General features: G+C 40.6%; 1 protein-coding gene across 4 annotated transcripts in view; it reads right to left on the reverse strand.

Annotated features, from left to right (window-relative positions):
* Window positions 1–1,016: 1,016 nt before the first annotated feature.
* The window catches only part of LOC147022081 (uncharacterized), a 101,736-nt gene continuing 89,374 nt past the window's right edge, over window positions 1,017–13,378 (reverse strand). For all 4 annotated transcript variants that reach the window (XM_085892669.1, XM_085892670.1, XM_085892668.1 and 1 more), the window contains one exon: window positions 1,017–2,650. In XM_085892669.1, coding sequence (XP_085748795.1) covers window positions 2,453–2,650 — 198 coding nt within the window. In that variant the 3' untranslated portion in view covers window positions 1,017–2,452. The remainder of the gene's footprint in view (window positions 2,651–13,378) is intronic.

The following is a 13,378-nucleotide window of genomic DNA, read 5'->3' on the forward strand; positions in this document are numbered from 1 at the left end:
GCATCCACCTTATTCGCCCGACTTGGCACCGTGCGACTTTTGGCCGTTCCCAAATTAAAAGAAACTAGCATCCGTTGAAGACAAAGTCTTCGATATCCCCCGCCATAGTAAATGAGGACAAGTAGCAAAAGGCACCAGTTCAATTTATTCTTGATGTGTGTACCAAATTTCAAAAAGAAATCATTAATAGTTTTGTAACTATGCTCTGGAAACAAAAGTTAACCTCAATTATTTATTAATACCCAACTTGTTTCCATGGAAAGTGACAAATTTTTTTGGGGGAAATCTCTAAATATCAAAAGGCACCAGTTCACCACTTGCTTGATATGTGTACCAAATTTCGTAAATATATCTTGAGGGGATTTGTAGTTAAGCTCCGGAAACGAAATGTGACGGACGGTCGTACGGACGGACGGACGGACGGACCCCATTTCTATATCCCCTGCCAACTTCGTTGGTTGGCGGGGGATATCAATGAAAGGGAAGCGATTTGACACGATCAAAGAGGATTTCCAGGAATGTTTCTGACAGTGGCAGGAATGGTGGAACAAGTGTGTCTTCGCAGGAGGGGAGTACTTCGAAGGGGATTAATGATGCAAGTGGTTAATAACATGCTTTAATTCGAACATTCACAGAACTTTTTGATCATACCTCGTATGTGGGTTTGAGGGTAGAGGTGTAGCAGTTGTAACTCGAATCCTATCCAGGTTCCTCTTGATGACTCCATCTTCGCTTTTTATTTATTCGGGTTCCTTCTGATGACTCCAATGCAGTATTTGGTCTTCCGTTTGAATGTATGTATATAAAACACCCTGGTGATATCTGTGCTCCCGCCCAACTGTTCTCATCCCCAGTCCTCCCTCCAACCCCCCAACCAGGGAATTTAAATTGATAAACTGATAGATTAATATGGTGTAAATGTAGTGCAAGCTTGATGGGCCCAATGGCATTCTGCATCCAAGTCCCTTGTGTACCACTGCAGCTTGCTCGCGAAAGGATATTTACGGAGACAGTCATTGGTACTGTGCATATTTATTCCAAACATATGCGACAACCATCATTTCGTGTTAAAATAAATGCCTGTTTTATTTCCATTTTTATTTTATTTTTTTTTACTTTCAAGTCGATCCAAGACAAGAAAAGGCACTTTGGTTTCAAAACGGGTGAGCAGTCCGCAGAGTGGAAGACTTACTTTGCACAATGTCTCATAACAAGATACCTCCACGTCAAGCGTCACATCTCCAAAACGTCCAACAGCACCAGGCAGTGTCGATCATTTCATTGTGAGGAAAAAAAAAAGGCACAAATTTTTTTTTTTTTAAATGCTGTACAATCTACAAATCATATACATTTGTTGTTTTGAGCTATCCTCATTTTTCCAACTCAACTTGGTTGCAAAAACAAATAACCCCGTTATCGAAATACAAAATGCTGTCGTGTTCATATACACTGTAATCATGACAAGCAAGCCACCGATTGGAGTATCAAAAGTGACACGATAAGTACATTAGTGCATTGAGCAGGGGGCATGCAGGGATCTCTGCCATGCCAGAAACCCTTTCCCTATCTTCCTGCTTATTAACCCCTCAAACCCTTCAAACCCCCACCAATCCCCCATCTCCTTTCCTTTTTCACAAAACCCACTGTGCTCTAGATTCGACAACGTAAAACAGCAGCATTTCCATGACTTATGGCAAAAAAAATAAAAAAATAAAAAAGCACCAAAAGTGTCCAAGATAAGATCTCGAATTGCAATCCCTCAGAGTGAAAGCAATTCGCTTAAATCTGCGTCGTCGTTAACGGTCCGTTTGTTGACGCGGCACATGGCCAGCTCCGACATGATGTCCTGTTGTACAAGGACTCACAAAGGAGTTAACACTGTTTGGGAGACGTTGATCCATACAGTGAAAGAAACGTCAAATTAACAGTGTCCCTGGTGTAACAAACATGTAAAGCAAATTTATCACAGTTCAATAACCACATCCCATTGTATAACCCCCCCACCTCCAACCCCAACACCAACCCCAAAGTAATAACGCATCTCTCAAACAACACGTTAAGTAAATGGCTTTTTAAAATATAAGGATTTATAATATGATGTGCAACACATTTACACCATCTCATGAATATAACACCAACAATTGGTGATCAAACAGGTGACAGCCTGAACAATCTGAACTCTCATTTCTCTCTCTCATACAAAGGCCTCTGCAACGGCACACCAAGCTCGATGTGGCTTTGTTTTATCCACACTATGGTGCTGGTAGTGCCATTCGCTGCGTTATCAGCGTAGGTAGAAGAAAGGAGGCACAAAGTGTTCATAATTTCCACTCCACTTCGACACAAGTCCAAATGATCACTCATTCCAAGTGGAATTAAGGCAGTGACTGTGAAACGGAAGCAAGAAACTCCATCAGGCAACTCACAGTAACTCGTGCGGTAACCTTGCGCATCAGGTACTCGCCACTCCAATTGCCTGGACCTCCCGCATCTCGAAGAAGCATTTCAGACTGGCGATTGAACTGCAATCCCCGTCTCCATCTCCACCCTCGTCCGTCAGCCTCTTCATTCCATCAATTGTCGGGTTTCCTGACGGTGCTGGGATGTTGCGTCTTGGTGCCCAATCTTGGCCGCTTGCATGTGGATTCAGCTGGTGGATTAGGTGATTGTTAAGACACGTAAGAAATAGGTTGTTGTGGTATCTGTAAGGTGGCAATCATCTGTGTCTGTGGTCGATGTATTCAATCTCAACCAAACTTGCCAATGGGGCTAAGGGTCATAAGACAAAGGTGAGGGCGACTTGCTTCGTCCCTTCCCAAATTCTGAAGGTGGGGCAAATTCTCGACACAAATGTGTACCATGTAGTGCCGCTCCCAATACTGGAGGGAAAGGGTATTACGAGTGACGCTTCAGAGGCCTGAATTGTATCTACAGTAAGAGGATTTCTAATTGAATTGAAGAGCAAGACAACTTTTAAGAGTGGCCTTTGTATTTTTTGCAGTTGATTCTAAAACTACATGAGGCATTCCCATGTTGTATTGCCTTTTGGGAAAACACCATGTCAAGGTGTATTGATAGCAGCTTGAGCATCGTTCTACATTATAGTGGCATTTTTCCAAGGCCAGTCCCAAAAACAAAAGTAACAAGTGGTGCCAGGCACAACAAATCCCACCCATTTAAGGCATAAAGTTATTTTGGGGATCAAATTTAAATTTGATACATCCTTAACCTGAATGTTGATTATTACGAATAGAATAAGGAATATTTTAGTCTTAGTTTGAAGTCAATTAAACCATTTTTGACGAAGTTATGAGCGAAAAAGATTTTGACCTTTTCGTGACCTGATCTTGACCTTTGACCTAATTGGACCCAAAAGTTAATGGGGTCGTCCGAGGTTCATTACCCACCTGTGGATACAATCTGACAGTGTTTGAGCCAGCCGTTTTCCCGTAAAGTTGTATTTTCATAACCATGTTTTACTTTTAATGGAAAATTTGTAATTTTGACCGATGGCCATGACCCCCAAAACTTCGGGCCCTACCGATCTTCACAAATATGCATTTTTCACTACAGGAATGGGTAGGATTATAAGTGACAAATAGAATAAGGTTCACTATAAGCTTAGTTTGAAGTAAATCAGATCATTTTTGACGAAGTTATGAGCGAAAAACGATTTTGATCTTTTCGTGACCTTGACCTTTGATCCAATTGGACCCAAAAGTTAATGGGGTCATCCAAGGTTCATTGCCCCCCTGTGAATTAAATTTGATAGTGTTTGCTAAAGCCTTTTTGCCGTAAAGTTGCTAACAGACAGACAGACAGACAAACAAACAAACAGACAAACAAATGAAAAATCATGCTTAGCACGACACTTGGCGAATTAGTTGACCGTTCCGTGTCGTGGTCCAAACTGTAATGTCATGGAATGTGTGGTGTTTATTTGTTCGTTCATTAATAAAATGACGCGACGTCACAAATGACAATTATCAGGCGCGCGTTGTCATGGTAACGGCAGCAGATTGAAAATTTTCACAACTCATTTAAAGCCACCATGTGACATTCAACAACTTATCGGTGCTTGTTGCCTTCATTCTGATCGTAGAAAATATTTGAAAATACCTAGGAACATTGCTTTTCAACCAGCTTTATGATCCCGTTATCAGGTTTGAAATATGTTGTAAAACAAAAATATGTATTTTATATGTGTTTGTCATGTTTTGGGTGACCCTGACCTTGACCTTGGGTCAATTTCGATCAAACTTTGTACACATGTTAATATTACATGCATAAATAGACAGTATAAGTTTCAATATAATAAGTGCAAAACAGTTTGAGAAATAGCCATGTGTAACTCACAAAATTCCCCATTGGTTTATAATGGGCGATAATATAAAGTGATGCAGAATCCAGATCCTGATCTTGAACATCACCAAAAGTCACATATCTTTTTTGCACTGTGGCTTTCTATCAGCTGTTAAAATTTCATCCAAATCGGTTAAGAATTGTGACCTGTAGAACGAATATAATTATTTTTAAATCACGCCAACAGCTAAAAACTTTGACGTCATACGCTTGTGAAAACTGTGCATAATTTGTACTAACATGCATTTTTAAAACATTTAGATATTCCATTGAAGTTTGTTTTGGCGTCAACAGGAAATCGCTACGACTTCCGGTTAAGGCCCGGTCACACCTTGACGATTTAGCCAGCGATGGCAACGTATTAAAATGTATGTAAAACGCTGGCTTACGTTGAACTTTTGATGTTTTTTTTTAAAGATTCGGACGTATTCATAGCGACTTGGTCTTATGTATAACGCATTGGTAACGGACACAGAACGTTTCGTTGTGTTGTAGATAACTTATACCAACGAATGCTGAACCTGTTGTCGGCCTACACAACTGATGCCCAACGATAGTCTAACTTAGGCATAGCGCGTTGCACGCATCGCCGACGATGTCGTGACGTAGCCTATTAAAAGGCTGACGCACAACGATTCGAATCTTAACTGCCGTAGAAATGGAAGTGTCAACATCGCGGTCACACCTTGGCGATCTTGCCAGCGTATGCCGACTTAAGAAAAATGTGTCTAAAACGTTGGGGCACGTCAAATACAGTATGAGTAAGTTTGGTATACGTGAGTACAACGCTAAAGTACGCTATCATACGTCGTAGTAAGTAGAGTACGTCAAGAAATTTTAAACATGTTCAAAATTTTACGACGTACTCGGCGTATGACACACGTTCCGCATGCGATGGGGATACGTTTTACACACGATATGTGGACGCTTACACACGTCCACAAAGGCTACTTATAAGCTACTCATAAGTCGAAACACGTCGCGGTAATGTCTTTTTTACGCAAAACTTATTTCTAACTTATGTTTGACGTGCTTTGAACCAATTCTTTACGTAGTCCCAACACACATCGACGTATGTAGACGTATTCCAATGACGTCTTCCGGTCGACAAAAAAAACTAAATTAACGTGTTTCTAACTTACAACTGCCATATAAAGACGTGTTCCCAGCGGTTTTGGGAATTGGTATATAAAAATGCTGCTCATAAAAGGGGAACCTAACAGTGTTTTTGAGTCCTTTTTGAGTCGATGTCCATGTCAGCAGTAACAGTATCAGTATCAGTATCAGTATTAGTAGTAGTAGTAGTTTGTTCATGTTGGCAGTAGTAGGTGAGTGTGAGGGGGAGGGTGTGGGTTATGATGGATCGTCCTTGCGTTTAACGATTTAACGATTTAAATGATAAACTCAACGATTTAAATGGCTGCATCTCCACTATTGAAAGTAGACGCTTGCGCTCAACAATTGGATTTTTTTACACTCAACGACTTTTAAACGGTACCACTCAGCTATTTTCATTGTTTACAATGAACGATTTAAATTGCTGTCACTCGCCTTTGTTTTTTGACGCTGGGGTTTGGAAATTTGAAGCGTTTCTTCTGAACGTGTTAAAACGCTCAAACTCGACTATTTTAAATAGACGCTGCCGATGGACAATTGGAATCATAGCCAAGCTAGACATCGAAGTGTGAACATCCTCGTCATGCCGAAGAAAAGTTTGAAGAATGCTGCAAATAAGTGTCCTGGCCGTGGCCGTGGACGCTGATGCAAGGACGATCCATTATACCAACGTTTTTCAGCCTATGCGTAACTTAAAAGTAACGTCTGTCGATGTGTGGCAACGATCGCGTAACGTGCCAACAACACGTTAATCATAGGTTAGAAATAAGTTTCGGGTACGCTAAACATTACCTCGGCGTGTCTCAACTTATGATTAACTTACAAGTAGCATGTGTTGACGTCTGTCAACGATCGCAGACCGTGCATACAACTTGTGGCCAGCGTAGCGGAACGTGTGAGTCATACGCCGGCATACGTCGTGAAATTTCAAGCATGAAAAATTTTGAGGACAACCAAAAAGTACAACGTTTAAAGCCAACGTACAAAGACGTATGGCAGTGTTTTTCAGCGTGCTCTCAATGTTATCAAAACTTACCCATAACGTATTCAACGTGTGCCAGCGTTTTAGAAAAAAAATTCAAAAATCGGCATACGTTGGCTAAAACGTCAAGGTGTGACCGGGCCTTTACTGAGTTATGTTCAAAAGCTTGTTTTCACCTTTTTCGACGTGACGTTAAGTGCGATTATGACGTGATTTGATCCCAGACTATTTCAGCAAGATTGGCTATCACGTGTTCACATTTGAGAACGATTGCTTCAGTAGTTTCGGCTGCACACGAGCGTAAATCTTTTTTAAAAATGACGTCAATAGGCAAAACTTTGACGTCATACGCTTGCGAAAACTATGCGTAATTTGTAATAATATGCATTTAGTAATCATTTAGATATTTGAATGAAGTTGAATTTGGCTTCAACCGGAAGTCGCTACGACTTCTGGTCACTGAGTTATGTCCAAAAATGTGTTTTCACATTGTGTGACGTCACGTCATGATGTTTAGTCCGATTAGATGGGGTTTGGACGCAGACCGTCTCAGGTTGATTGCCTATCAGGTGTAAAAATTTAAGAACGACTGGTCCAGTCGTTTGGGCTGTAGACGACCGGACAAACAAACAAACAAACCAACAAACGGAACAGACCAACATACTTGACAAAATCGAAGATTTCGCCAAGTAACAAACAGACAAACAAACTGGACGATTACAATATCCCACTCCCTCCCTCCGGGAGGGGGCGGGATAACAAGAAAAACAGCAATCAGAGATTGCAGACCCTTGCCGGGACTTCTTTTGAGTGGTGCATTTTTATAGGTTTGAGGGTAAATCCAATATGGCTGCCAAACCATGTGACCTATGATAGCATATATGTGAACCTTTTCTTCCTCATGGACAGGCGGTCATACGTGTAAAGTTTTGCCTCAATCTGGTCAGCCACTTCAGAGAAGAAGATTCTTGAAGGTATATTTTTGATGAACTGTCGAAGCATGTGATCGATGACGTCATGAATATTTTTTACTGTGGACCATTTTATCCGTAAATGACCGTCAAAAGTTTTCATACTGATCGGATGTGGCATTATACATATGTAATGATGACGTCATAATGATGGCACCTATGACGTCAAAAAAAAAAATCACACTCATTCCACATGAGGACTACTTGAAATGTGCCAAGTTTCAATTTTTTTCCTTGGTGCGGTTTCAGAGATACAATGGTACAAAGTTTTCCTGTTTTTCCAATATGGCTGCAACACCACCTGACCTATGATCTCATAATTATCATTAAATCATTCCACTTGAGTAGTCGCACCAATGGTGAAAAATTCGTCTCAATCTGAAACGGTTGCAGAGCAAAATACAAAAGTTCTGCGAGGACAAACAAACAGACAGACAAACAAGCAGTCATAGACTGGTACTTACGAAATCGTCAACTTGACCTCTGACCTTGTCTAATAAAAGCTGTTTCGAGAGAAGGTAGCGACGCAAACCAGAAGTTTCTATGATGATTCTGTACCAAACCATCAAAAATCGTAACGTCGACCGAAGCAAAAATCTCCATTTCTCCACGCAATTATTTTATATTATTTTATCAAAGTCACAAAACCGTAATATTTGGCCATCCACCAACAATCTTTACATAATCCGACAGCTCAGCGAGTCAGGCATGCGACGATAACCTTTATTGGGATAAAAAAAAAGGCTTTTAAACACCATCTTTATCGAAAATACCGTCAGCGCGCACACGCAAAACCTTTACGTGACTCAACAACGCGTCTGCTCGAGCGTGCTGCACCACGTGACGAGCCGTGACGTGGCGAGTGAAATATTTTTTATACAATGTTAAAACGTTTCCAAAACATCAGATTTTTACCAGAATTTCGACAACCGAGTTTTAAGCGTCCTAAGCGATCGCAAAAACCGAAGACAAAATTAAAATCGAAGTTAAAACGAACTCGTAACGTCGACCGAAGCAAAAATACTCCATTTCTCCACATGAATTTACGGAATTATGTTTGACCTCACTGTGACCTTGACCTTTGACCGATTTTGACCAAAATCTAATCAGCGCTAGCCACCACCCTCCTGAATCACGTGGTGTAATTTGACATTGGTAGCTTCTTCCGTTCTCGAGTTATCGTGCCTACAAACAAACAAACACACACACACACACACACACACACACACACACACACACACACACACACACACACACACACACACACACACACACAAACAAACAAACAAACAAACACACAAACAGAGGACGGAAGTCATCAATATACTGAGGAAATCTTTAGATTTCGTAAGTAACAAATGGACCCTAATGCAATCTCCTCTATTGAGGGTAACTAGAAGGGCACTCGGTAGAACACATACCTCCACCACGTGACGCCTGATCCATGAGAATATATCGGGCCCAATCAATACATTTTTGAAATATCATGCTACGTATCGTTTTTGGCTCAATCTCTCAATGGTGAAGAATCACTTGACGATTAAATAAGTCACGCATCCAGATCCGGATTCGGATCTTCACCAAAATCGAATCAATTCGTCGTGGTTACACACCCAACCTGACCCCAAGTTTCATCCGAATCCGTCCACAACTTTTTGAGATATCGCGCTATATATTAGCTTCGTCCTATCTCTCAATGGTGAAGAATTACTTTAAAAAATTCTCGGGTCTGGATCTGGATTTGGATCTTTACCAAAATTGAACCAATTCTTCCTTGTCACACACCCAACATGTCCACCAAGTTTCATCCGGATCTGTCCACAACTTTTTGAGATATCATGCTGTATATCGTTTTTGTCCCTATCTCTCAATGGTGAAGAATCAATGAAAAAAATTCTAGTATTCGGATCCGGATCAGGATCTTCACCAAAATCGAATCAGTTCGTCCTTGTCACACACCCAACCTGCACACAAAATTTCATCCGAATCCGTCCACACCTTTCTGAGATATCCTGCACACAGACAAACAGACAGACAAACAAGCCGGAAGGCGGCGATGGGTCGCCGAGCATGGAAACTATAAGATATAGAGCAAAATGGATGTCATATAGTGGATAGGTAATCACCTTAAGATTATGCGTATCAAATCTCATCCAGTTCCATCTACTGAAAACGACTCGGTATCCATCTGAATGAAAAGTACCGAAAATGCAGTTTGAAATCGGAAATCCCCAAAGTTCGAGGGGGTGCTGTGGGTGAACAAAGATCTAAATCGAAAATCCGGCTCGATCGATTGTGCACAATGTATTCCAGACGATTAGTGTGAATTTTCATGACCACCCGACCATAACCCTCGGAGGAGTAGCATTTGGCGCGAAGGCACCTCCAGCTCTCGCATATTACACTGGGCTGCATTTGAAATATTTTTTTCAGAGGTCTAGGTTTTCTCAACGGTTGTTATGTTTTTGCATGCTGAATTTAGAAATGTATCTCATTTCGCTCAATCAGGTCAACTTTTTTTATGCTATCTCAATTTTAAGGAATAAAATAATCAAAATTTTTGTTTTTTTAATTAGCATTTTTTTATTCAAAATCAGACTTACATTGACAGAAAATGTACAAACTATACATATAATGACACACAAGTACACTTAATGTGGAAGAAAGTGCCTTCTCAATTACTTTCATTTCAATTTCAGAAAAATATAGATAAATCGTTGTTTCTGGCAATGCCCAACTTCAGTCGCTCCAGCCATTTATTCCGCATTAATTGTTTTCCTTCGTCTTTTAAATGTTGAATTTCACATTAACGGTACTTGTGCGTCATTTTATATTTAGTTTGTACATTTTCTGTCAACGTAAGTCTGATTTTGAATAAAAAAAAAATGCTAATTAAAAAAACAAAATTTTGATTATTTTTTTCCTTAAAATTGAGATAGCTTGAAAAAAACTAAAAAAATGAGATAAAACTTGACCTGATTGAGCGAAATGAGATACATTTCTAAATTCAGCATGCAAAAAGCATATAAGGGCCGTTGAGAAAACCTAGACCTCTGAAATGACGCAGACCAGTGTTATCGATTTTTGCACTAATTGACCTTTGACCCCTGACCTAAGTGAAATCGGTCAATATGTCCTGAAGCAAAGTTGTAGTACTCATTGAGTACCATGAACCTGCAAAGTTTCATTCGTATTGATGCATCACCTGGTCGCTAGGGGGCCTTCAATTTTCGCACATACCCTAATTGTCAGGGGCGCTGCGGGTAAAGTATTCCATATATCACAAAAAACGGAATACAGTATATTTGATAGAGCATCACCTGTAGATCATTTGTTCCAAATTTAATAAACCTACGAGGGATAATGGCTTTCGTAATTGATTTCGCGTGAACGGTACTGATTTTGAAGGTTTTTCGGTTGTTGCTAGGGAACCAAAGCGTCCCTAGCAACCATCACAATTTCCAAAGCACGAGGTCATAAGATGTACCTACCACCCGAGTTTGGTCAAAATCCGCCCACGTTTACTACCAATTATGCTGATGACAAACAAACAAACATCCAAAGAAACAGACAGAATTACTGACAATAAGGGTCACCTATTTCGGCAACCCATCAAGCAGAGAGTGGTGAAAACATCACCTCTTTCACCTTCGGTGGAAGAGGTAATAATAACAATCATAATAATAACATTAACAAGTCTGAAGACGACGATGGTTCACGAGCGGTATTTGACGATGTAGATTGTTTCAGAAGTCAAGGATGAGACAATGTGATAATGTTTGACCAAGTTAAAAAATGATCAACATGATGTGGTACAAGTGACAGGTTATTAGCTGCAAAATGTCGAAAACCCGGTTTCGTTCAACAACTTTCAAAATTTGACCTTTGCATAACCTTTAAAGGTCACAAAACAATGTTGTGGACATTAAAATAAGGAAGCAGGATACGTGCTATAGCTTATTGGAGTTAGTTTGTCGAAGAAGGTCGAAAACCCAGTTCGATTCCCACAACTTTGAAAATTTGACCTTTGTGACCTTTAAAGGTCAAAGGTCAAGGATTATGACCTTTGGTGCAAAACTTCCTCTGGAACATTCCAGGAACAATATAACGTCATATAGGCTATATGGCATTTCGCACTCCTCGGATTATCCATACTTTGATGAAATCAGCGTAAAAACAAACTTGAAGGGGCGCCACGGGCAAGGTGTTCGAGATAGAGCAAAATGGTTTCAAGACTTTAGGTGGGGAATGACCTCAACATTATGCATAAAAATAGTCATCCTAGCTCTCAAAATTTGGGCGGCCGTATGATTTTTATGTCAGAATTCGAAATTTTCTAAGTTCGTGACCTTGTGACCTTGACCTTGAGACGAAAATGAAAAATCGAGCTCCGTGGGGCTATGCAGGTGCCATTAGGCTAACCAATAACCGAAACCAAGTGGGAAAAGGGGAAGGCAGCGTGAGTGGTGAGAAAGGCAGCATGAGGGGAAGGGAAGACAGCGCGAGGAGAAGGCAGCGTAAAGGAAGCGTGAGGGGAGGGTAGGCAGCGAACCAGGGCATTTCCGGGGCAATAAAATGTGCCCAAACAGCAACGTTTTCTTTTTAACCGCCATGTTGTATATAAACCCAGTTGGAAAATCTATTCCTCAATCTTATTATTCACTTATTATAAGAATGTGAGTCTCATTAAATCCCATTTCTCGTATTGATTAGATTCATAAAACGCTGATTATACACCATCTTTTAAAGCATCACAAAGCAGGTCGCTCTACTTGCAACGCATGAGAGAAAAGGATAAGAAAAAGCAGCTGATATTTCAATAACTTATTTACACGATTTTTAATGGGTGAAAGGTAATTTTTATTGTTTTTATTTTTCACAATTACATAAAGATTGGTATTTCGATCAGCAAAGCGACGGGTCTTACTTCTGGTGGCTTTGAAACGTACAACCAATCAGCTTGGTGAGTGCTTGCCAAGTGGCTTAAGCACTCAAGCAAGCACTTCAATGGAACAGCTGGTTAGGCAAGCGATTACCAATTGGTCATATAAACCCATGCAACCCAGAAACGCCCAAGCAATGTCCGAATTTGACAAATGAACACCTTTTTTCAGCAGTCGGAACTACTGCTGAAGTCAATAAAGAAGTTTATATTTTGAAATTCGGCTGAGATTAAAAGATTCTGGAGCTTATGGCATGTGCGGGAATTAAATAAAGCCACAGACGCTGGCATCTCCAGGCACTTATAGGTATTGCAATGCATCCAACAATTTGTTGTTATGATGATCAGGCATTCGATGATGTCAGTGAGGAAAGTGAAAAACAAACAATCTATTGTTTAGAAATCGTTGCAGCCTGTTCCAAGCCAAGGCATTGTTGACCAGGCTAAAAAAAACAATGGCGGCTTAAGAATCTTGCGAGCTGACAGAGGGCTGACCAAAATGGCGTGCCACCATCTTGGTGAGGCTTATTTTAGTTTTTCATGACGAGCACCCCCTAAATTATCTTCAAAAGGGTTATTTAAATTAACCCAAACACCCAATTTCAATTCGTGCATCACCTTGGAGTTCCCGTAGTATGCATGTAAAGTTTGGGGCCGCAAGGTTTCATAGTTTTGGAAATATGAAGGAGAGGGATGGACGGACAGACACACACTGACATTTATTACAATATATTTACCCAGAAAGTCGTCTTTTAAAAATGTTTGAAAGGATGTCATATAAATGAGAAAAAACTGGAAGGTGAAATGTGAGGTCAGAGAAGAGTTCTGTAATGTTAAGCGGTGGAAGATGAAGGGGTGAAAAGGTGATATGATAGGAGGGTGGAGGGGAGAGGCAAGAGGAGTCAGCTCGATTGTCAATAGGGGGGAGTCGTGGTGGAGGGGGACAAAGAGAGGGTGCCTGGAGAGGTCTGGAAAATAGAAAGGGCAGGAAAGAAGATGGATGGG

Source organism: Eptatretus burgeri, chromosome 8 (genome assembly GCF_056783735.1).
Source record: "Eptatretus burgeri isolate ZD-2024b chromosome 8, Ebu_testis_v1, whole genome shotgun sequence".
In the NCBI taxonomy this organism is placed as follows: Eukaryota; Metazoa; Chordata; class Myxini; order Myxiniformes; family Myxinidae; genus Eptatretus; species Eptatretus burgeri.